Source organism: Anguilla rostrata, chromosome 5 (genome assembly GCF_018555375.3).
Source record: "Anguilla rostrata isolate EN2019 chromosome 5, ASM1855537v3, whole genome shotgun sequence".
In the NCBI taxonomy this organism is placed as follows: domain Eukaryota; kingdom Metazoa; phylum Chordata; class Actinopteri; order Anguilliformes; family Anguillidae; genus Anguilla; species Anguilla rostrata.
Window position 1 is genome coordinate 58,778,998 of NC_057937.1, and position 26,046 is coordinate 58,805,043.

A 26,046-nucleotide genomic window follows, 5' to 3' on the forward strand; every position below is an offset into this window, starting at 1 on the left:
TATTTATTGTATGGTTGTATATTTGGAATGTATGTATGTGTTTCTGTATTATTGTTATTGTTATCATCATTGTTGTTGTTAACGTTATGCTATTATTATTAGCAACAGTACTTGCCGTATTATTTATCTGTACATACAAACACACGGTAGTGGGGAATGGGGTTAGCAGCGCGGTAAAAAGCGGGACTCCAGGCCCCCCCCCCTTTAGCTGTTACAGAAATGTAGACAGAAAACATAGACAAGACACAAAATGTCTGTTTTTATTTTTTGTTTTATTGTTGTCTACTTTATTGTAGAATACAAAATATACTTTCATAATCCCTAATCCTTGGTTTACAATACTTTAATTAGTAATTATATTACAATCTCATTAAACCATCAATTATATTTACGTAGATATAGGCTATATTAATCTTTGGAGCATAGCCTAAAGTATCCCTTTGCTATAGTCCCCACAATGCTGTAACACAATGTTCAAGTAAAAGTGGTTTTTCACCATTTGTGAAATAAACAACCGAAGAACACTATATATATATATATATATATATATATCTTCCCCATGGCTATAGGCTAATGTACCACCGATGATGTAGTCTCTCTTTTTTAAAACATAAATATGGAAGTAAATATCAGCATTATTAAAAAATATAAATGTAATATTTCTTAGTAAATACAATAAAACGTATTAGGTGGTCCCATTTGTGTATTAGCCCTTGGGGAAAAAATTAAATCTTATTTAGAGACTCAAGACTTAGAGTAAGCATTAGAGGTATTATCAGGTGCGAAAGTACCAGAAGTAATCTTTAATAAATACATTCGTTGAAACAGTTACAGTTATAGTCAGTAGCTGGAAACATGCATGGACAATACTTTCCCTCTCCCTTTACAGTAACTTTTTTTGTGTATATATATATATATATAATTTATTATTATTATTATTATTATTTGTTTGTTGAAAAAGCAGTCTATCCACACCAAAAGTCATTTTCTGCAGAACAGGAAGTGATGCAATAACATGCCTGTGACAGACTGCAGTATTCCTTTGTAGTCTTTGATCTATTGCCACCGTGAGCCGCTGACGGACAAAGTGCAAATAAAATGTAAATGCCGTTTAGGGGTCCTCCAGCATTAGGGCCTTCCCTGGTCACGGTTTTGGGGGGATTAGTAGATTACACAGAGGGAGATTGTTCAAGCTAAATGTGTAACACAAAATGCTTACAAATATACACTGCCAATGCAGGATGCACTGACAGAAGATTATCTGAAGCCGTGTCACATGTTAAATAACATGATGTGTGATTTTTTTTCATTTTTGTTTGTTGGTGCTCAATATTATCTTAACTACCCTTTAAGATTAAAAAAAAAAAACTCCTTTAACCTAAAAAATAAAATAAAATTTAAAAAAAACACAGAAAAGAACAACTTGCGTAGACAGTGGGCGCTCTAAATCTTGGCCAGCAGGCTGCTGACTAGCCCCTGCAGCGCCAGGGCCCTCCTGCGCGTAGTTTCCAGGACCTCCTCGTGACTGGCCCGCTGCTCACTGGAGTAGTCCATCACTGCCTTGTTGGTGATGAGAGAGAGCCCGAAGACGCGCAGGCCGCAGTGGCGAGCAACAATGACCTCTGGGACTGTACTCATTCCTACAACAGAGAGAGAGGGGGTGGGGGGTATTCTTGGTAAGTCTGCTTCACTCCAGTGTTTCATTAAAACACACACACACACACACACACACACACAGTCAACTGGCCATTTTCTCTGTGATTACTGCAATGACTTGTGGGCATTTTTTTTACAGGCCGCAACCAGCCACTGTGACCCTAACAAAGCGCGCCTCGTTTGCAACAGCTGGAGATCTTTGCTAAGTTGCTTTTTCTAAAGTCAGGTGTGCCAAATTAAGGTTGAAATGAAAACCTGCTGAATGGCAGATCTCCGGGAACAGAGTTCATTAACCACTGCCCTAGACTCTTGTTTTAATGTTTCAAAATGTTCGATATATGGCAATGTGGTTTTTGCTTCAGGCAGACTAGATAGGGAAGCACATTCATCACATTGCTTAAAACTATCCAGCCATTTCAGATATCAAAGGCTGTTTATGGGCATGCCCAGGAATAACAGGGATGCCTGGGGGAAAGAATGGTTTATTATTAGATTAAAATCAGCGGGAATAAACTGTTAAAACCGCTGTCTCTGGGAACTACTACCAGTGATCTCTGTACTGGAAACAGCAACCAGGTTTACTTAGCACACAAATGCAGAATGTCTATAGATACTGTGTGAAAGGGAGAAAGAGAAAGCAGGAGAGAAGACGTTACAGAGAAAGAGAGAGAGAGAGAAAGGTTATTGTCTGCAGGGCAACTTGTGAAACAATTTATTATGCGTCGCTTGAAAATGCTAATACGGCTTTTTTTTTTCTTTCTACTGCTCCGCCTACTTCAGGCACACTAGCAACAGTGTAGCAATGTGCAAGCATTGGTGGTTCAGTGGTAGAATTCTCGCCTGCCACGCGGGAGGCCCGGGTTCGATTCCCGGCCAATGCAGTACCCTTTTCTCTTACCCTCCTATGCCATCCTCCTCAGCAATGCCGCACCAATCTGATGCGTAAGCAAATAAAACTGCATTATGAAAACGTAACGTCAGGGTTTTCGCCGTGACGGGGAATTTTGGGAAGTGAGATAAGGCCAAGTGGTCCCTCAGGCTGTGCTACTCTGCTTGTCTTAATATGCGGCGGCATCACAGTCCAATGTTACCATCAGCCTCTTCCCGTCACGCAAGCTCTTTATTAAGATCAATAAATGAATTAAGGAGACCACGGGAACATTACGTGGTGCCCTGTGGTCTGCTGGCCTGTTGCTGAACGTGAAACTAACGCAGTCAGAATTTATGTGCAGCAGTAGCCGCGCGGTTGGTGCGCGGATTGAGATGGGATACGCTTCCCTGCTTGGAATGTAATTCCACGCCGCCGAGAGTTCACATTAATTGACCTTTGACTCAGAGGTTGACTTCCCTGACTCGGTTGCCATGACGAATAACCAGCTGTTTGTCGGCATGTTACTCTGCCTGAGAATTTGCCCCGACCTGCACTAGTGAGGCTGGACCTTTATGGAAACAGAATAAGCATTATATATACGATATGATGCTTATTTTATTTCATATACGTTATGTAACGCTAATTATATTTCAGAGCAGTGTAATACTTCACAGTTCCAGAGCATGGACACCCATCTGTATCCATCTGACACACGTAAGTAGATTTTTCATCTCTTGGGGAAAAAAACCCCCCCAGAAACTCAAGACATGCCATGGTACAATACGCAATGGACTATACTTTTGATTTGGGAACATATTTCAAAATAAAACTTAAAAAAACCCTTTTTCAGGTATGATTGGGGTTCCCCTCCGCGCCTCTGATTCTGGGCCGGGGGTCCCTGGATCATAAAGAAAGGCTGAAAACCTCTGATCTAGATACTGGTGTGAAAATGGCCCCCGTTTCCAGCAGATACTACGGATCCGGATATTACCGAGTTTCCCCCAACAGCTGCTTTGCCGGGCGGCCTGGCGGTCAGGCATTATTGAATTAGAAGGGGGGGGGAGAGAAGAGAGGGATGCTGGGACATTTCTGCGGCAACTGACCGACGGCGTCGACGCCCAGGGACTGCAGCATTTTGCACTCCGCGATGGTCTCGAAGCAGGGGCCTCCCAGGTTGCAGTACACCCCCTGCTGGAGGAAGGAGGAACAGCCCTGCTCCGCGGCGGTCTCCGTCGCCAGGCGGATCATTTCCCGGTCGTAGGCGTCCGACATGCAGGGGAACCGCGTCCCGAACCTGGGGCGCGAGGAAGGGAGGGAGGAAACAAGGCCGTGAAAGTCCACCCTGGACCCTGTTTCACAGAGCGGGATCATCACCGGGTTAGCCGGATAACTGGGAAAAGAGTAAAACCCGGAACCCTCCCAAATCTGGAACATGGACTGAAGTAAAAAAAAAAAAATTAAAAAAAAAGCTGTTACGGGTTTTACTCAGCGCAGTCATCCTGCTTCCTGAAAAACCAAAATACTCAAACCAATTAAATTTAACGAGTCCGATTTCAGTTTTTTTGTTTGTGTGTTGCGCGAACGGTCCCATGCAGTTAGACTGCGAGCACGTTTCTCCTGGTCACCGCGTTTGACGTTTAAATCCATGGGTGCCTTTTGTTCTTTTAAATTTCCCGCCAGTAACCAGATGTCAACGCAGTTTTGGATCCCGCTCATTTTGGCTGTCAGTCTACATTTCGTTCAGTTAAAACGCAAGCACTTGCAAAAGAAACCCTCTTCTATTTTACAGCAAATTAACGCGTTCATCACATGCTGAGGGTCTGCCATGTGAATCTGGGACTTGCACGGCATGCTTCTGTTGTAATCTGTCCTTAAAAGGGTAAATCATCGCCGGGGGAATCCTGTATAAGTGCCTTAACTTCAGGTCCCCTTCAATTTTATATGTACAGTGCTTTTTACAGGGACACTTGGGGAAAACACAATGAGAAAATAAAAGAAATGTGGCCAAAAAACCCAGACCTGAACCCCCTAAAAGCGAGCGATTGAGGTAAACAGTAAATAAACTCCCCAGTGGGAAGAAAAAGGCTCAGACAGCTCCCCCCTAGGAAAAGGTCACCTGTCGAGGGTGAGCCCATCCCAACTACGAGCAGCACGCTGACAGATCGTTACAATTCGTAATACGTCTCCTGGCCATTTTCATTCCGTTTCAGTTAATAATATATGGATATGCGCTAAGTAAATAAAACACGCAGTTTCGTAATACAGCAAAATAAATAAAATGTTTTGAGAGCCCACCTCTCCTCATTGTGACCACGCAGGGGGTTCACCCCCGAGAAGCCGGGCATGTTGACGTGGTCCTTGATGAGCATGATGTCGCCCACGTTAAAGTCGGGGTTCAGGCCCCCCGCGGCATTGGTGACGATCAGAGTCTCCACTCCGAGCAGGTGAAAAACGCGCACGGGGTATGTTACCTGAGAGAGAGAGAGAGGGAGAGAGAGAGAGAGAGAGAGCAAAACCCTTAGTAACCACTGAACTCTCATCCCTGACTTACTGGACCTGCCAATAATCCAGCGGTTTCCCTGTTCTGACAATTGATCAAAACTCAACAGTTGACTCAGTTACAGATCTCCCCCTTCATACAAAGAACCTTAAGCGATGGGCCAGTTTTCTCGATAAGTGAAACGGTTCCTGCTCCTGCTGACAGTCCACACCTTCCTTCCGGAGTCACGAAACAGCAGAATAAACACACAGGACAGGTACAGTACGCGTCGGCTGGGTGCCCCACTCTCATTCCTGGCACGAGGGCCTCTTCATAAAACCACCGGCAATTCGATGGAAATATAATCACTTCTCCGCGGAACAGGCCGTGTAAAGTCTGACTCTTGTTATGTAACTGGGTAATAATCCATCCCGTGGGGTAACTGCACATCGGCCAGCTTTTGGTGGCGGTAAACAACGACAAGACCACGGCAAAACAATTCCTTTTTTTACGGTGCTGAGCAGATGAGAGCGATGCCTGCTCAGACAGGCAAGGGGTTCATGCTTGGGCTGTAGACGCGGCGGCGTTGGCACGGCGACAGGTTTGATGGGAATGTGGCGGGGTCGTGCTGGTGCATGTTCAGAACTAAATTTCAAACGAGGGGCATTTTCTGCTTCTCAGTTACAGCCAAGCCCATAGAGAGAGAGAAAGCCATGCCACTTCCATCGACGGCAATGGAAGTGCAGTGCCATGGTTTGACCATCGGGGGGCACTGCTAAACAGAGCAGAACCAGTGGTTATGTATGGGGGTGAATGGAGCTTACATGCTATGACTTGATCGTCAAAGTCTATTTCAAATAATTCAACTGTACTGAAAGAAATGTTACGCAAGCCATTAAACATTTCAGTATAATGCCAGCATCCTAGCTAAAACGTTGCAGTGTCATAAAAAAAATGTATTTTCATATTTTATCAATAGTTTAGCATCCTTGCTGTAGGCTAGTGTTCGTCTTTAGAGCTAGCATGTTCGCTAGTGAGTGAATCATGTTAGCTACAGTTTTAAGCTGTTGTTTCATAATATGCAATTATTTTGTTATAAGTAACATTATTTTTACTTCTATGGTGCTTGCGTATATTTTCATTTGCATATTTTCATTTGTATATTTGTATTAAGCCCTGGCCTATAACATTCGCTATTTAGACTCCAACTGCCTGCAGCTCCTCCATCTTGCTTTTTGCTTTTAAGTTAAAAAACAAAATACATTTAAAAAAAAAATCATGACTATTCATGATCTATTTGCATAACCACTAAAAAAAGAAGGTATTTTTATGTAAACATTTCAAGTGCATAAAAAATTCTTATCTGCATAAAAGCGTCAGTAAATTTTCTTCAATAAAAATGACTCTCTCTTACAGAGTTGGTTTTATGGAAGACTGCCATTGATCCCCATTCATTATACTCTGTTTAACCCAGTTTTAGTGCTCATAGTCGCTCCCTGGAGGTGGAATGGGATATTCATCGAGGGACATATCTCTATATATTAGAATATCTCTGGTTTCAGTCTGTAATCAGCAGCTTGTGGCAGGCAGATCACCAAGAGAGGCACTATTCTAGAGGCACTGTTGCATCATACTAGAACAGGTCAAAGGTCACCAGGGAGGGCTAGGGCTGGTTATGGAGATGATTCTGTAGCCAGGCATGAAAATCTAACAGTCAAAGATTAACTTAAAAATGGGTGAAAATTAAAGAGGGTCAACTACCAATCCAACCTGCATCTCACAGATCTCAAACAGGCTAACCCCTACCCTGCACCCTTGATTTATGACTATAATGACAAATACTTATTTAAAAATAATTTTTTAACTTTCTACCTTTTTACCTACCGTTTCTTTCTTCTAAATTTGAAAAGCACAACCACACTTGTGGGTCCCGTTTGGGAGAGTGCAGATCAGCGTGTGTGTCCTCTGTAAATTGTCAGAGAGCTCAGAGTAGTGCGCATGCCCTCTAAATTTGGGAGAGTGCACGTTAGCGTGCACGCCCTCTGTAAATTTGGGTGAGCACCGGGAATACCCTGCTGACCGAAACGCTCCTTCCCTGGGCGGATGGGATCGGGGTTTGATTGCAGAGAATAGGGTGTGTCGCCGCACCAAAGACTAGTGCGTCAGCAGGATATGCTATATGAATAATCCAGGTCACACTCAGTTAAATCACATTCTGCGTTCAAGCTCCAGTCACACAGGCAAGCAAGGAGGGACCCCCCCCCCACCATGCCCCATGCAGTCATAACGCTACAGTGACTAACCACATGAAACAGAAAACTGTCACACTGCCTGCACTTCCTGTTTCGCAATGAGATACTGCTTTTTCATTGGGCAAAAACCACAGCCTCTCAGGACAGATGTAGGGGCAGGTATTATCTGCGAATGACTGTGCATTCCTGTAAGAAACTACCCCCCCGCCCCTCCACTACTGCAAAATGTCCAGTAAGTCATTCATTGACTGCCCAACTTTCATCCACGCACACACACGCACGCACGCTCGCACACACACATGCACACACACACAAATACACACATACACATACAGGCACATACGTACACAGACACGCGCGTGCACACGCACACATGCACACACACACACATACATACACAGAAATGCGCACACACACACATACACCCATGCACAAACACACTCAGGCACACACACACACACAGCACTTGCCCTCGCAAGGACAAATGCCTATCCGCCATAAGGCATTTTTTAGTTGGATCAGAGCAGCCAAGTCGTGAGTAAACCAGGGGCTGTAACGATTCTTGGTCCGGAATCTTTTCAGTGGGGCGTGTTTATTAATGATCAGGCTAAAGGTATTCTTGAAATAAGACCAGGCATCATCCACAGAGGGGATAAGGTTGATTCTATCCCAGTTCACAGCTGCAACATCATGTAGGAAGGCCTGATTGTCAAAGTTTTCCAGTGAGCGCTCGGTCGTAATCACTGGTTTGACAGAGAGGCCAGAGCGAACGCATGCAATGGCACAGTGGTCACTCAAGTCCTGACTGAAGACTCATTTGTTTGTGTGCAGGCACACAAACAAAGGACTGGGCTGGCGGCCATGAAGATGTCCTATCTGCGAGGACACACACACCCAAAAACATACACATATATGCAAACACACACTCAGGCACACACACACACACACACACACACACACAGGCACACACACAGCACTGTCCCTCTCAAAGGTAAATGCCTATCCCTGGGGCTCAGGCACTTAGCCCTTGAGGACGACCGGGCCAAGGCGAGGCAAACACAGAGGTCCTTCAGCCCAGCGAGGCGCTATCGACAGCCAGCACACCAGGGAGCACTGCACTGAGCTGCCAGCCAGCCAGCTACAGTTCTATGGACCTGCGGTGCCCAGAGACAGTCGCTGCAGGAGGGGAATATATTGCAATATACAGAAATGAAGTATATCAGGAGGATACCTGCAACACTTATATGAGCTAATATATGAGCTAATATTATTTCCTCTCTCAGATATTCAGATATCAAATACTCTGATGCGGCATGGTGGTGCAGTGTCAGTGCACTGTCGCCTCACAGCAAGAAGGTCCTGGGTTCAAATCCTGGCCTGTGTCCACATGGGTTTACTTCTGGATACTCCAGTTTCCTCCCACAGTTCAAAGATACACAGGCTAACTGGAGACTGTAAATTGGCCTTAGGTGTGAGTGTGTGAGTGAATGGTGTGTGCGCCCTGCGATACACCTGTTCAGGGTGTATTCTGCTTACAAATGCGCTGCGTTGGTCAGCACCCCGTGACCCTGCCAGGATCTGGTATAGATAATGGATGAAAATTATATTTTTGTCCACAATATATTTACAAAATATTGCAGCAGCAGTCCATTCCATGTCAGGGATGTCGTCTATAGCAGAAAGCCGAACGGATGGCCAGGCGCCGCAGAAGCAGCGGTTGCAGGAACGTTGCGACAACGTTGCGTTGCGCATGGCAGTTGTAGTGGGGCAGGCGGAAAAAAAAGGCGGGAAACGTTTTCGGGGACGTTAGCGCGCGGCGGAGCTCACCGTGGCGATGCCGTAGCCCTCGTAGTAGTGGAATCGGCCCTGCATGCAGACGCACGGCTTCCCTTTGAGCTGTCCGAACACCAGCTGGCCGGCGTGTCCGTGCACTGCAGGGGAAGACAGGGAACAAGGAAGCCATCTTTAAAAAAAAAAACCCTTCAGCTGAACTCAGCCACACATAAAACTCTACTCAGGACTCACTTGTTAGACATCCATCATTTTTACCAGCTGATCAGGGTACTCATCTGCACACACACACTGAATTTGATACTGGACCGTGAGATCCATGTGGAGCATTACAGATTCTATACGGGACGGTAAGACCCATTGTTAACAGTCAGGATTCCATACTGGACTAGGTGTCCCATTTGGAACAGTTCAGATTCCATACTGGACTGTGAAACAATTCTGGAACAGTGTTCTTTTAACTGAATGTGCCTCCCAGCTGCATTAAAATAGCTTGTTTTCCTTGGCTATATTAGGAGTCACAGCCCCTCTCTCCTGCACTCAACGGAGGGATAATGAGAGTGTGTAACGAGCAGGGCTGGGTTCTGAAACCCAGTACCACTACGGCTCTGGTTCCCATACGAATAGTACCTACCGCCCCATATCGAAACAGAGATTTCGATGCCACACACCTCCACTAGCTAACACTCACTCTGTCGACAGACAGGGACAGCAGGTGCTATTTACTAGCTAGCTGACGTCGAACTCGGTCAAAATGCCAACAGTGTAACGATATAAATTATTAGTACAAAGTAATTTAAATTATTAACTAAACAATTGTTCAATTTCTTAGCCTTTGCAATAAACACGACGTTCTTAATTGTCATTGTTTGCTCTTTATTTTTAGGTATCAGTTCAGGCAACGATAATGTTTTAAGACTATCGTTTTAGCACCAGCATCAGCCAAATCTAAACGACACCCAACCCTAGTAATGAGTGGGGTCTGTCCGTGGGGAACTTTCCTTTACATGTTATCAGACACACTTCACAGGTCTGCTGTTAAATACGGGAGGAAGAAAAACTGAGAACACAACAACCTAGGCAGGAATCAGGAAAGACCATGATCCAGATCACCGTGTTCCCCAGTAATGATGTCACCAGGGACCCCTCCGCCACCGCCGCCACCAGCCAACGACATCCCAGTTGGCTTTGATGATGCAACCCCGCGCGGCCTGCCAATTTACCGTCAGCCCCCCCCCCCCCCGCTGAGGCGCACCGTGCGCCTCTCTGTCATTTAAAAAAAGACGGCGGCCGTTGCCCTCTTGTTTGGCCTGATAAAACAGTAACGAATGAATGCCCTGCGGATTTACATCCTTTGTCATTCGTCACGATAAACATACTGTATCGTACCCCCCCCCTGCGGGGAGTCTGGCAGAGAAATGGATTTTTAATTTAATAACGTGTTTTGCAGATGCGCTGCGAACCCGGACACTGCCCACGCCTCAGATGGACTATTGATTTTACGATCTGGCCTGATGTTGCCGCGGCGGCTGCTGTTACTTTGAAGGAAACGGCTCTTAGAACGGCTCGGAGATAAAGACAGTTGCAAGCAGGCCCTGCTGGTTTCACAGCACCGATGTAGGACTGTCTCCTCGTGTCCTGCAGCGACAGCCTGCGATGTCATCACTAAGGGACAGAGCTCCTGCCCTCAGCTTGTGTGCAAATGGGGTGTCACAGTGATGACGTCTCCTTGTAAGTTGCTAACCTGTTGCCGCATTGCAACTACAATGGTTGTCGCGTGCAGGTAGGCTAGTATGGAAACTTGAGTGGCAGCTGTTGCCAGAATGCGACCATTGTTGTAGTTTCATTATAGCAACTTGTCAGCAACTTACTTTTATAAAGCACGTAACGGCTTCGAAATTCACGGTTGAGACATTAATGGGTGTAATTTATCTCGTAGAACAAAACGTGAAAAAAAAAACTCTCAGGCTTACGCGAACCACAGACCTTATTTGCTGCAGAAAACGAAATCATCACGGGGAAAAAACGATTGGAAACCTGCCGAGGGAACCTCAGAAGCCTCAGAAATGTGAACTCGCTTCCGCGTTCTTAGCACCGCAAACCGTAACGCTCACAGTATAGTTTTTATGATGTCATCAAACACCCGCTGGAATCGAGCATTCTGTAAATCAGGGCAGGGCAGGGCAGGTCAGCAGGAGTGCAAGGGCAACTGTGCCAACATCATGTGACGAGTCAAAAGGGTTTTATGAGTTTGCGGAGTCAACAGAGATGTAAAAGCACACACCAACTGAAGCCGCCTACACCGAGCGGCTGGGCAGATGATAGTGTTAAGCTAGCTGGTGAAATAGAACGTCCACGCGAAAAGAGAAACACAAATGAATGTTCAGTTCAGGAGGAGAGGTGACGCATCTAGGCCTCCGGGTTGCATTATGTCATGGGGCTTGAGCACGGTTGTTTCTTTAACAGACAGATATTTAGCATTGCTAAAAATTGAAGCTGTCCAGCCATCCCCTGGTTTACAGCTTGCTATGTCAGTGCGAATGCCATTTGTGTGGTTAATACAATGTTAGTAGCACAGCTAACTGTCACTAGAATGGTGCTGAATATTTTTTTTTTGAGTACAGTCTTAGCTTCACACAATAGTTGTCTACATCTTTCTGGTTTTTCCAAGGAGTTGACATATAATTCATTAATTCTTCATTTTCCATTTTCTCAATACTGATAGATTCCTCCTCCTGATTTGGGGGCAATTTGGTATCTGACTGACTGCACAGGGATCAAAAGCCTGGACAGGCCAAACATCCTACCATGCCTGTTGGGATTTCTCGCATTCTTTTGGACGTGACGTCACCATGTGTGTTCCTTTGATCTCTCCCCCGGGGCAGAGGCAGAGGCCCTGCATATTGTGATGTCATAAGAGAGCCAACCGAGGTGCCACTGACCTGTACTCTGGGGGAAGCTGGGGATATCCTTGTAGGGAATCACCGTTTTGTTTTCCAGCAGGTCTGCAAGGCCGCCCAGCCCAGAGCCACAGATGATGGCTACCTTGGGCTTCTGGCAGCTGCGGTTCAGCAGCCAATCGGCTGTCTCCTTGTAGTCCTCATACGTGTAGCTGCGTGGGAAGAAAAGCAGGGTTACACGCTGACCACGCGTGAAACTTCACTTTAAGGCAGGAGGAACCATCCTAGCGGCTTTAAAAAAAAAAAAAAAGTTCAATGTCAAAAAAGGCGCATGTGAGAAAGAGGAAGGGGAGGAAGTAATGCAAGTGCTGCAATAAATCAGGCAATACCTGTTGGCCAGAACAATATCTGGCTCCAAAAACCGGTTTGTTCCCTTCTGGCAGGGTATGCTCTGTCTTTTCTCCTGACCGGGCCAGTTACACAAGGATTGACTTTTTTGCTGTTCAAACGTTCGCTGCCTATCGAACGCAACGTACTCACAACTAGATAAAACTCCCAAATTCAGCCATCAGCTCAGCTCAGACCGGGCGTTCGACCGAATCGAATGGAAATATATGTCCACTGCTCTCGAGCGTTTTTGGATTAGGCGATAAGTCTGCACAGAACGCTGCAAGCCCTGCCCCAGATCTGCCGCGTTAACGAACTACGATGGATCCAACCAGCTCCTACGACGGCGTGGGACCCCGACAGGGACGCTGCACCTCCCCCCGGCGCTCTTCGATCCGGCGCTCGAACCCTCGCCTGTGGTTCCTCCACTAATCGAAGCGATGAGAACGGGGAACCAACGGAAAGCCTGATTGGCCCGTACGCTGACGATGTCATTTGAAGTCCCTCGTCAGTTCAGACCTCTCTTCCTCCTCTCTGAAGAGGGATAAAGCAATCTGGGACGCTGGCAGGCTACGCCATCAACTGGGAAAAAGAGTCTTTTTGTGCCCCTTGCTGATGACCCACGCTCAGCTTTTTTATCAATAACCTGCCCCTTTTAGACTTTCAACTGATCAGTTTGTTTATCTCTGATTGAAAATGTAAAGGAATCCCAAGCTTTTATTTAAACTGAATTACCTAGACATGGTTACAAAACTTTAACAAAATCAACGGAAAACCTCCACGAATTTGGAGGGTTTTGTCATTGTTCATGATAGGCCAGGTTAAGGCTATGAAGACTCAGTATATGCGCCAATTTTCCATAGAATCACTACTTTTAAGCCAGGCTAATCTGACACTGTTTTCACAGTCTGGGCAGGGGCTTATCCATAATTAAAGATTTTTATGTTGACAACCCCTTTGCCTCTTTCAGTCAATTACGTTTGATTTGAACTATGATATGTGGGATGGGACCGGGCGAACGGATTTATGTGTCTCCTTTTGTATTTTTTTATTGTACTTTATTTTTGTTTGTTTTGTTTGTTTGCCTTCTGCCTTCGTGCCAATTTTAAAGGTTATAGGAACAGATCCCTGCATGTGCAAATACATGCACGGTGGGCGGGGGGGGGGGGGGTGCCACGGGAAGCTTGTCACACAGCCAGCTGGAGCAGAACAGAGCCTTCGCGCAGGCCAGGGTAACCCTGGGTAACCCCCCCCCCAACCCCACCCTGCAGCAGCCTGCCCCTGCGGTGCCTGCATGCAAATGAGCGTGCGCATCGATCGGCTCAGATGGCAGATGGCGGCGTTAGCTTAGCCCTGTTAGCGCTGGGGCCTAGGACTGGCTCTGTGGCATTCCCACTGCAGTCACTGTGTTGCAGGCAGCAGGCTAAGGGGTCAAATATGTATTTTAAATGCTTACACTGCTTTGGAGTCAGGTGAAGTTTGTGCAGGTATGAGAATCTGCAAGGAAACTAAACTACAAAAATGGTCGCTGACCTGCCGGAATTTCACTTGTGTCTGAAGGGCTTGAGTTTTTTTGTTTTGTTTTTTTTTTTCCAAATATTTTGAAAGTGTGGTGACAGCCTGCATATTTGCAGGAACAGAGCCCTGGGGAGGGAGGGGGGGGGGAGGGGGGGGCGTGAAGGTACCCTGCAGTGCATCTCACAGACTGCAACCATCAATCAGTCCGATCAGGTAATAGTAATAACCACTCATAATCATAACACTATTACCATTATTACTATTGTTGCTGTTATTTCTTTAGAATGTTACACAGACAGCAAGATAATGTTTTGAAAAGAACAAAGAGAGAAGACATGCATTGTGTTGCAAAGTAGTGAGAGTGAGGAAATAAAATCAACCAGTAGGCTGAAAGCAGTCAGCCAAAAGCATTTACATTACAGGCGTTTAGCAGACGCTCTCATTCCAGAGCGACTTACACAACTTTTTTACACAACTTTTTTAAAAGGCTGTGACACACGAATCGCTGAGCAGGCTAGACCTGAACGCCCTAAAGCTGTGTGGCTACTAACCATCTACTGCATTCTTTGTCTGTGTTGAAACAAGCCATGTTCAAAAAACCAACGATACATTTGCTTGAAAAAAAAAAAAAGAAGCTAAAATGGTAAATGGACTGCATTTATATAGCGCTTTTATCCAAAGCGCTTTACAATTGATGCCTCTCTTGCAGAGCAGTTGGGTTAGGGGTAGTCTGCTCAAGGACACTACATGCCCAGGCGGGGTTGAACCGGCAACCTCCGAGCAGACAATCGGTTACTCTGACTATGTGCCAGAATTCTAAAACTCTCAGGTTGCCAAGACAGAGGTAAGGTCAAAGAAGCTATGTGGGATCTTTTTCTAGAATGATCTGCCAACTCCATTTTGGACCAGATGCAGCAGTTGTTTTTTTTGTTGTTGTTTTGTTTCTCCCCTCCCCCCCTCCCCGATTACAGTTACCAGGTGTGCTGAGTTATGAAAGCATGTATTAACCTGTCTGAGAACATCTGTGGAATACTTTCACAAGCAAGGTTAGTGAGTTCAGTAATCGCTAAAACTAACATGCAAAGTTAATGCAGTAAAACTGGAATGATTGCATTTATTTTTAAGTCAAATTTAAGGACAAAATTTGATTGAATATAGGCTATTGGCTGTCACTAACTGAAAAACTGTTTTTTTTTGTTTTTTTTTTAATCAGGTGGGTATTTTGTCAAGAGAGCAGGAAGGTGGATTTCATTTTCATGACAAGTTTCCTTATCATATTTGCATAATATTTGCAGGGTAGAGGAATCAATGGCTGCATTATGGGTACGTTTGGTTAGTCTAATGCTGAGTTTGAACCTCCGCTGCCTAACTGCTCCGTGGTTTTCAGCCTGCCTACACCACATTTCAGCCAAAATATGCTTAAACCTTCTGCTAACGTGGGTCTGGAATGAGAGAAATCAAACCTAGCACAACCACGCAGAAAATCCCTAAACACAAATGTTTTAGGAGCAACTGCTTAAAAGCTTAACAAAAAAAAAAACCAAAACAAAATGTATCAAGTGCACATGAAGATACTTGCAGAGTTTAGAAACGGTCACCTCCTCTTTTTTTTAAATTTACTTATTTACTTATCTACGAGTTCTTCACAGTCCCCGGGTCAGTATGAAGCCGCGCTCTCGCACCCCAGCGCAATAGCGCCGGGCTCAGTACCGCCGTGAGAGTGGCGCTTTAATTCCGCCAGCGGGTCATTTGTTCTCAGAAGTGATGCCCGTCCCGTGATTTTGGGGGTGTGGGGTGGGGGTGGGGGTGGGGGTGGGGTGGTGGGGGGGGGGGGCGGGGGCAGTCGGGAGGGAAACGGATGAGGGATCGGGGGTTAGTTTTCAGAGGCTGCAGGTGCGATGCGATGGAGACGTTTTAATCAAGGGAAGACTGTGTGTCAGGAGCAAATGCGACACAGAATGGCCTTGGAGGAGTGGATAGGGTCAGCGCGGGGGGGGGGGGGAGTGGGGGTTGCAGCAGGGGCAATGATGGAATGATTCCTGGACCCCCCCACCCCCCCATATTTGTTAAGCCTGAACAACTTACTGCAAAGGAGCAAATCAATTCCCTGCAGAGTGAGATAGGCTACTTCGAGGGCTCTGACCACCTAGGAAAGCTGAGCCAATCAGATGGGGGCGGGGAGGGGGGGGGGGTGGTCTGTGGGCGGGGGTGGCCAGTAAAAGATGGTTTGTGTTCATGGAGGGAGCTCATTATTGTTCCTTACGGGAACAGTGTCTGGGAGAGTCGCCATAAACGCAGCGCTTGACAAATGTGACGCGGTCGATACCTTAATGCGCAACGGGGAACAACGCGGATAGCGTAGCCATTTCAGGTTTGTAGCTACATGCAGCTGCAATTTCGTTCAGTTCCTCCGCCATCTCCCAAAGGAACGGAGCAATGCGATAAATATTTCGGCGGGAAATATTTCCAAAAAAATGTTTTTTGAGTGAGCGAAGGAAAAAAAAAACTGCTCCAGAAGTAACTTTTTGGTATAAGGCTTTATTTTTTGCACTCACAATAAGTAAAATCATACGTAATTTTTTAAAAAGTTACCTGTCCTTAAAAATAATGTATTCTAACGGGAATTGGATGCTAGGTGACCAAAAATCATGATAATCCTGTCTGTATAATTGTAACAGCTGTGCTTTTGTGCTGTTATATGTTTACAGAGTGCCATCTAAAGAGAAAACGAGCGGGTTGGTACCCAGGGAGGTCATGGAAAGGGCTTCAGATTCAGAATTTGGTTTTAATTACATCCGATTCAATTATGTTATGAAAGCAATTTAAATGGCTAACGACAGCTGAAAAAATGTTAAAGCTGTTTGAAGTAAAATTTCATAGCGCTAGGCTAAATATCTTTTAAAAATATTTAAATATTTAATAAACTATTATTAAATAATAGTAAATGAGCAAAATCCAAAAACTGTCACATTTGTGGCGACTTCTCCCCAACGGCAAAATTATGTGACCTTATTATAGCAAATGCTAATAACAGGCAGGCAGAACTTGACCATGGTTCACACACACACACACACACACAGTTGAGCAGAAGAGGCTTGTTTTACAAGGGAAGTCATATCATGAAACTATATCCTCAACCTCCTTATTCTACTGGACCATAGGGAAAACCCCTATAGGAAGCTACGTTGGGGGATGTGGGTGGGGGCGTTATGGGGGGTTATGTGGGGGGGGGGGGGTTGGGTGGAAAAATCTAAAGCTGGCCTGGGATATTCAGATGCTTGAACGGATGTAAGCTGCAGTGCAAGCTGAGCCATGGGGCAAATATTTTTTAATTTTTTTTAATTTTTCTTTTCAGATTTGAGGGGCATGAAATGAGCTTGGAAAGCTGGCCAGGGTGTTTGGCATTGGTGGGTAGGGGCACCATAAGGGGAGTGGGGGTGGGGAGTTAGGACAATTTTAAGGGCTGGCAGGGGCCCTCAAAAAATATTACAACATAGGATTTTTTGGGGTTTTAGGGCTCACAGGCTACCCTTGTGATATTAATAGCCCGACTGCATCTCGGGCACCTAAACAAACACCCCCACCCTCTCCACCCCCAAAACCAACAGCCTGTCATCCACAGCATTGGGATAATCCAATCCGCTGTATCTTAGCAACATGTCCAGCTGATCGGAACACTTTCAAAAGCCACCTCTTGTGTGAAGTAAAACAGGTTCACTCTGAGAAATACTGTCAGCGTTCACTGCACTGTGTGTTATTGTTTTACGCACCTACACCATTTTCTACCACCTTTTTCCATAATGGTATTTTGCTCTACAGTGACAAGTGTGAAGAATGAAATTGGCTCTTTGTGACTGTAGGATAAAGATCTTGTGTGTTATGCAAGATTTTGATGCAAGTCTTTTGTATATAAAGTTTTAGTTTTTTTTCCTGGTGAATTTGTTAAATGCTTTTGCTGACTGCAACTTAAATGTCAAAACTGACGACGAACACCAATGTGGATTGAAAAAAAGACTGCTTGGCCACCTTAAAAAACACACGCACACACACATTTCACAATTATCCTGTTTATAGGTGACTGTGCATCACGCCATGGTAAGGTCACATGGTCGTCAGAGTTAACCTGCGTATTCATTAGACTGAGCCAGTGTTGTCAGAGAGACAGAGAGAGAGAGAGAGAGAGAGAGAGAGAGAGAGACTGGCATCTACCCAGGACAGTGCTGAATGCTTCTTTGGAGCCATTCTGACAGAGAGTAACAACCCGTGTTATGTAACCTTGAGCCAGCGCCACCATTTCCGCATAAAGTGGCACTGTCCGGAAGGGAAGTGTTCGAGATAAACTTGTATTACAGACATTTTTTTTCCATATGGACATGCATGGTGGAGATATTATGAAGTGTCCAAATACATGGGGAAAACAAATTTGCCCCATCTGATGCTGTATATAACTGTATTCGGCTTTTGAAAGTGTGATGTTTTATGACGTACTTCATTTGAATTTGTACTTAATTTAATCGGCATAAACTCCAGTTCCTGCTGCTTTATTATTCATGTAGCACATGGAAACGAGGCTTGATTTCGATCTTTGAAAGGTGACATATGTCCATGGAATTTAAATATGGAAGGGATGTGGACTTTTCCAGCCGGGGGGTGGTGGAAAAAACCCTGTATAATGCTGAACACTGGCAGACATCAGATTAAAGGTTTGGGGGGAACCCTTGGCAACGCCCTATTTTATGCAGCCTATGGCAACGCCTCCTGCATGGGAGCTGTCCAGGGTCCTGCGGGTCTTCGCTGGATCAGCGATTTCCATTCAGAAAAGGGCCGGGGTACAATCGCGGCCAACTATGTTGCCGCGACACGGGCGTACAGAAGAGCACTCACAATACCGGAGCACTTTGCTTTTCAGAGGACATTTTTTTCTAACCGCCCCCGGCCTCTTCCCCCAAAGAACTGACGACAGCTCAGGACAGGAGGGCTGTAGGCTACTTCACTTGTAAATGTGGTTCGCGTTTGTACTTGAATAAAAATTTGAGTAAGTCGGTTACAATGTAAGATTTCACGCTCGCAAAGAGAACGCAATTTATCGGTGGTTACTGTATTGTACGAACTCCCTGCCTGTGAAAATGTAGTTTCTGGTGGATGTTGGCACGTGGGACAGCGCGTAGCCTATTAGAGAGCTTTTGCTAAACAGTCAAATGTATGTGTTTAGAAAGTAGCCTACCTGCGTGTGCTTGCTCGGCATTTCGGGTTATAGTCTATTTCATAGACTGCTGGTGTGACGTACAGATTAGTCTAAGGGAAAACTATTTTTGTTAACGTTATTTCGAGAAAACGTGAGGACGATGTTCTACAGTTCGGTTGTAGGCTACAATAACCTATGTTGTATTACAGGTATTAAGCATGGCTACGAATGTATTTTGAAATTAGCTTAATCCAACGTTTTGGCAAGAACTAAAAGCGAACAAAAATATTAGGCTATAGTCGCTGAAGTGTCGAATTAGTTTCTTTTCACATGCAATGTCCTGTTACGACAAATGAATTATTTATGTTGCTATGACGATGACAGTCTACTAATACTACGTAACAGTCTGATCATTGCCCAAGTGAATATGAACGTTATAGGGACATGGATTATGTAAACTTCTGATCGGTTGTCTGTAGACTATTAATTCACCGATGTTCTTACCTGCGTTCGTTGGCAGAAGACATGTCGAGCACGGATGAGTAGAAAAGCTTCTGTCGCGCGGTGCGGTTACGTCAGTTCTCAGTGAGTCCGGAGCTCTGTAGGTGTTGCAGATGCCGGCGGAATTATAAAGGCTGTCCTCTCGCGTGATGGTGGGAGTGGCTGTGATCGTGGTGCCGTTGTAGGCTAACGCTGCTTTATTCCCGTGCAATTCATGGGTTGCAGATTTATTCTAAAGCCAGTTATTCTCGTATAACTGGGTCTAGAGCTTTCGCGGGGGGCAGTAGCACTGATACCTTGCTGCAATTTGATGTTTTGGTTTCTGTGTTAATGCGTCCTTGTTTTCTGTGCCTTTTGGGACGGCGGCTAGCCATAAATGTAAAAAATAAACTAGCTAATTTACATTTGGTTTTATTGGCGAGCTTTCAGATTTGCAGTTGATGTGTTTTTCCATTCATTTTCTTCAATGATTCACAGCCTTATCTGACTAATTTCTGTAGTCTGTATTACCCTGCTATATCCTAGTAGGCTATACCGTCATGTCCACTGCCCGGATGACATTGACGTATCTAGCAAAATGGTCTCACAGCATAGCATATTAGTAGGAATAATACAGCCAGTGTTCAGAATAGTCTCAAAGAAATGCCATCATTTTGAAGAAAACCGCCTCTGAAAATGTACATAGCAGCTTGTACGTGACAGCTTACACCTCGGCTCAACCCCGTCCACAACGTACCAGTGGGTCCAACATATTTACTGTTGCTGACGCCTCTTGGCCAGGTCATCATTTTAAACGAGAATTGGTTCTCAACTGATTTTACCTGGTTAAATAAAGGTCAAATAAATAAATAAAATAAAAAACCCACAGTTTGGGAACCGCTGATTTAGGTGACAGAGAAACAAATGCATTTGAAATAAGTATTGTTGGAAGCAAATATGTCAGCCATAGTCAGATGTCAGGATTTCCTATAGCTAAATTAAGACAAGACTTTAGTTGCATAAAATTGTCTAATTTGCACTCTATATGTTATTTTAAAAAACATATGAGTGCAACCTGAGTTCACCATAAAAACAGATAATGGTAGCCACATGATCTTTGGTACCAGGGTTATAGTGCATTATTTGGACAAAATTATGTGGACACCTGACATCCAACATCTCATCCAAAATTACGGGATGGCAGTAAATCAGGACTGGGTTATAATGGGCCCATAGCACTTTTGTGCTTTGTGATGTGTAGAATCAGAGAGATACGTGACATGTCTTTGCAATCTTTACAATAAAATGTATTTTACACACTGAGGCCCCTTTCAACTTATGATGGCATCCCCTGGGTGCCTTTGTCAGGCATTTCTTTGGGACTATTCTGCACCCTCGCTGTGTTATTCCTTCTGATACGCCATGAGACCATCTTTGTACTAGTCATTACGTACGTCAATGTCGTCCTGGCAGGGGAAGCGAGTGTCTACCACAGGAGGGTTCCCCAGAATTGAGAGCAAAGGTACCGGAGCACGAATGAACCACAGAAATTAGTCAAATAGAGCTGTGACTCATAACGGGAATTAACGAGAAACTCCACAGCAAATGCAAATTTGAAGGCTTGCCAATAAAACCAAATGTAAATTAGCAGTTCCTTTTTTCATTTTTAACATTCATGGCTAGCATACTAATCCACTGAGAATGTGGGGGAAATTAACTGGGGTGTGAGTGTACAGTTCACTGATGGGGTAGCAGATATGCTATATTTCAGTAGCTGAGAAGTTTCAGTAGCCGAGACGTTCCCTGTGGTGTCTCCTCTATGAACCATTGCCCATCTTCCGCCGTGGTCTGAAGACACATCTCTTCAGACTGTGCCTGGACTAACTAACTATCACCACCCTATGGATAATTCCTATCACTTAAATTCTCCTCTTTCATGCTACATATGCACCTCCTGTGCCACTCATGTTATATTTACCTCCATCCAGCACTTATTGTGCCTTGTACCATTGTCATGATGTTGTAGCTGGTAATGCCTCCTAGTCTGACTTAGCATAGGTTAGGTAAGAGTAATGTTCACTGTGTGGACTGGACTCAATGAGTTCATAGTTATGAATAACTATATGAAATGAGTATTGTACCTTATCGGACCTGTGTTTTGTAGTTGCTCTAATGACCTTCGGTATGCACTTATTGTATGTCGCTTTGGATAAAGGTGTCTGCCAAATAAATGTAATGCAGTGAGACATCTGAGATCCCATCACATCTGTACATTGTGAGAGTACTGATGAGACAGACGGTTTGTCGTAACCAATGATGGTATCTGCAAACCGCCCACTACACCAACTGTGTCATTCTTTCTCAGTATCATCATAACTTCCTAAGCTGAACTCTTGCGTCAGAAAATGCTTGCAAGCAGCCAAACCAAAAGCTCAGTGAATTTGTGGTTGTTGTTGCTCAACCCATAATCACAAACGGTGAGTTGGCCTAGGTTTTGTTGTGCCTGGGGGATATTTGATTTTGGTAACGATATCTTCGCCGTCTAGGAAGGGGGATGGAGGGGTGTTAGAGGCAAGACTTCCTCCATAGTCCAGTGTTGCAACGCTACAGTGGGTTACGCTGTCCTTGATTGTGTTACCTTACTGCATATTGTGCGGAGGCATTTTTCTGCCCATTCAATAAATCAATATACCTCACATCCGGCTCCTTCATTCATCCGTGGACATTCTTAAATGAAATAAATATCGTTTTTGTACGAATGAAGCGCAAACCCTTGGTGTGACTCAGGTGTCATTTAGTCAAGTGGCAGAGTCTCATTTCTGGGTTTGTATGATGATGGACATGCCAGTCGGGTGGTTACTGTGGAGTCCACCCCCTCAGCAGAGTTCGTCCGCCAGCGCGTCCGCCACCACATTTTCACTTGACCTTAACGGGGCGAACGTCAAGGTGAGAGGCCTGCAGAAACAAACACCAACGCATTATCCGCCGGTTGGGACAATGCATAGACTTCAGAAAAGTCAGGGGGTTGTGGTCGGAGCAGACCACGAGAGGAACAACACCGGACCCCACGCACACCTCAAAGTGCTGAAGCATCCAAATCAGTGCGAGCACTTCTACTGTCTCATCTCGTTACCAGATTTTAAAAGACGGACAATTGATATTTTGTCTGTGACTTGTTCTTGTTTTAAACCCCAAACTTATTAAACACCGTTTTAGTTTATGTATTTTATCATGTTGGTTGTGTTATTCTGTGTGATACTGTTGTCATTGTTGTTGTTTTGTACGCTGTTTTATACTGCTTTGGCCCTGTCTTGGCTAGGTCTCACTTGTAAAAGAGGTTTTAATCTCAATGTGACTTCCTAGTCAAATAAAGGTTTATTATTATTATTTATTCTTCCTCAATAACGAGTAGTTCAACTGGTAACTGTTAAAACTTCTCAGAGAAATAACTAGCAGGCCTATCAACACCGTTCTCATCCTCCTGGAGCAGCACAGCACCTGCCCCCTACGTTACTAGCGCCCACCTGAAGTTTGAACGGCGAACCCAAACGAGGAGCAGCCAGAACAGGGGTGGAGCTAAGGAGAGAAACCTGACGTTCTCGAAAAGCTTGCTGACATACAGGGGACCAGACAAACTGCACTTCGGCTGTCAATAAGTCAGTAAGTGGAGCAACCGCCGCGGAAAAGGTCTTACAAAACCCGCGGTAGTACCCCACCATACCCGAGAAAGGGCGTCAGCTCTTTTTTGGTAGAAGGAGCTGGGTAACGGTCAATAGCGAACACCTTGGCACGGACTGGGAGCCCCCTGACCCTGACCCTGACCAACCACTTTTCCCAGGTGGGTCACTGTCGCCTTAGCGACCACACACTTTTGCCAAATTGACAGTTAAACACGCCCAAGCCGAACGGTCAAACAGAGCACGTTACGCGGGACATGCGTATCCTCCCAGGCGTCACTATAGACCGCGACATCGTCCAGATAGACGAGTCATCGGAACGTGGCGGGTGCGTTTCTGAGCCCAAAACTCATAACAGAATAGGAATACAGTCCTGTGGGTGTGATAAAGGCGGATATTTCCCTTGCCCTAGGCGTCAAAGGCACCTGCCAGTGTCCTTTAAGTAAATCAAATTTCCTAACGAGCCTAGCGGCTCCGACCTGATCAACACAATCCTCCATACGCGGAAGGGGGAACGAATCTGGCTTTGTCACACTATTCACTTTACTACGATAATCTGTACAGAATCTAAATGACCCCTCTGGTCTATTCACCAAAATACAGGGAGAAGCCCAGCTAGAGAAAGAAGGCTCAGCTATACCATTCTCCAGCATATAGTGAACTTCAGAGTCAATATGAGCACACTTGTCAAATGAGACACGGTAGGAACGTTGACGGATGGGCTCAGAATCGCCAACATCAATGTCGTGCTCTATCAGGTGAGTTCGCGTGGGTGTATCTGAAACCAAAGATGAATAAGCTTTAATCAGATCAATCAGTTCAGTGCGCCTATTAACAGGTAAATACTCCAACGGGTCATCCAAGACAGCCAACGACTCAGAATTCTGCAGACACCCCAGTAACACAGAATCATCAGGACCAAGAGCCTCCTCCTCGCCCCGCAGTGCCACTGCAGGACAAGGAGAGAACGGTGTTGTAGCAGCATCTGCTAAAAGAACGGGCTTACCGTCCCCTACAGGCGCGCATTGTTCAGATTCACACAGACGAATGTAATAGTAATGCTTATCAGATTTTCACAACATTCTGAATAGTCGGCGATAAGCTTTAGGAACCTGTTTGTAGGCTTGTAAAACAGCCTTTTTCACTTTAGCATAACTCTCGCTATCAGCTACACTGACCACACTGACACTGGACCACAGTTTGATCGCTCTGTTGCCATTGGTCAGGTGTTCTGTTCCTGGATTCACATTGGACCAGCGTTCGGTGGCTGTGTTGCCATTGGTCAGCTGTCCTGTTGGGCAGGTTGAGGTACAGGGTTCTGAGAAGAAACATGGCAGCCAGGCGGAAGGTGGCTGGGATCCTATGAACGCTGAGCTCTGTAAGCATGACACCTGGGAAGCACTGGTCGCCCAGGTGAACATAACTCTCCCATGTAAAAATAATAAGACACACAAAACCCAAAGCACAGGATTACAGAGGCCAATTTCCCAGCAGCACAGAAGCCTCCACACTCTCAGAAGAAAGGCTTCCTCTGTGTCTCCATAGAGCAGGGCTGCTCAACCCCTGTTCCTGGAGATCTACCGTCCTACAGGTTTTCATTTCAATCCTAATTTGGCACACCTAATTCTACTAATTAGCAGCTCAATGAGATATCGCTGGTCATTGACGTTTAATCTGATTCTCAGCTGCCTCAACAATGATCCACTTCAATTAATATCTGAAGCCCTCAATCAGTCACTGCTTATTACTTGACTAAACAACGAGCCCGGACACAAGTCTGTTACAACAGTAAGCTTCTTTGAAATGAATAAATAAAAATTATATATATATATATTTGCAAAAATAAACATCACATATCACAACACTAACAGAAATTTTTGTTTGGCTTTGGCACATAATGTGCTAGGAGATCTCTTTCTGATTCATTATTTATCTTATTTGTTTTCTCTCAGTTGCCTATTGCTGTACATGTGTTGTCTACACCGGCTCCCAGAGCACAGCTCTCATAGTGTTTTTTTTTTAAATAGTAATTTCTCGGGGAAGCAACTGAAAGAGTCTTTTACCAGTGAATGAATCAAACAGAAGAAGAAAACATTAATCAGCCAGGTTACTGCACTGAATTGAGGAGATTGCTGCACATTTATCATCAGATAAGCCTGGTGTAAGTCTAGTTTTAAATAACGCTTTGTGAAAAGTAACAGTTATTTAAAACATAAAACGTAATTTAATCGACATAGCAGAAGACAAGTACTACTCAAAATACTATTCAATTATTAGTGTTACTCTGCGATGATTATTTTGACTTTTACACTGGATATTTTTATTGTTATAGGCGAGTCGGCATACTGTCACTGTTTGGGAAGCCTTGGTGGACGAAGCCCTCTAGCCGGTAGGGAGCATGTGATGCACTGGGCCGTGTGACCTTACACAGCACGGACCATCCATCAGGCGCTTCTAATCACACGCAGTTTGACACCAGTTTGATCAGAGAAGCGCTGAGATCAAAATGGCCTCTCCGCTGGGGCGCAGAGCGCCGCTTGCACAATCTCGCCGTGAAACGAACGCAATTCTCGCAATCGTGAGGGCTTCCGGCTGCTCTTCATCACTTCGCATTTCATCTACTGGGGAAGGGAAAAAAAACTATTTTCTCTGTTTTTATTTTCATCCACTCTCATTATCTGGGCATGCATGCGCACGCGCACACACACACAGACACACACACTCGTTGCACTACCTTCATTCATAGGGACATAAAGCATAATCCATCCGAGGAAAAAACTAGGCCTATGCATTAGGAAACTTAAAAAAGTATATACATTTTTTTACCATTGGGTTTAGAAGGCAAGCAAA

At 45.0% G+C, this 26,046-nt stretch overlaps 1 protein-coding gene and 1 non-coding gene across 2 annotated transcripts; one reads left to right on the top strand and one right to left on the bottom strand.

Annotated features, from left to right (window-relative positions):
- Window positions 1-253: 253 nt before the first annotated feature.
- Window positions 254-19,745, bottom strand: pnp6 (purine nucleoside phosphorylase 6). The gene is made up of 6 exons (XM_064337404.1): window positions 19,544-19,745; window positions 11,992-12,161; window positions 9,086-9,189; window positions 4,823-4,998; window positions 3,631-3,821; window positions 254-1,640 (listed from the first exon to the last, which is right to left on the bottom strand). Exons 1-6 carry the CDS (start codon window positions 19,564-19,566, stop codon window positions 1,444-1,446), a joined length of 861 nt encoding a protein of 286 aa, XP_064193474.1. The 5' UTR covers window positions 19,567-19,745; the 3' UTR covers window positions 254-1,443.
- trnag-gcc (transfer RNA glycine (anticodon GCC)) lies at window positions 2,467-2,537 on the top strand. The gene has a single exon. It is a non-coding gene; the product is annotated as a tRNA-Gly (tRNA).
- Window positions 19,746-26,046: the final 6,301 nt, after the last annotated feature.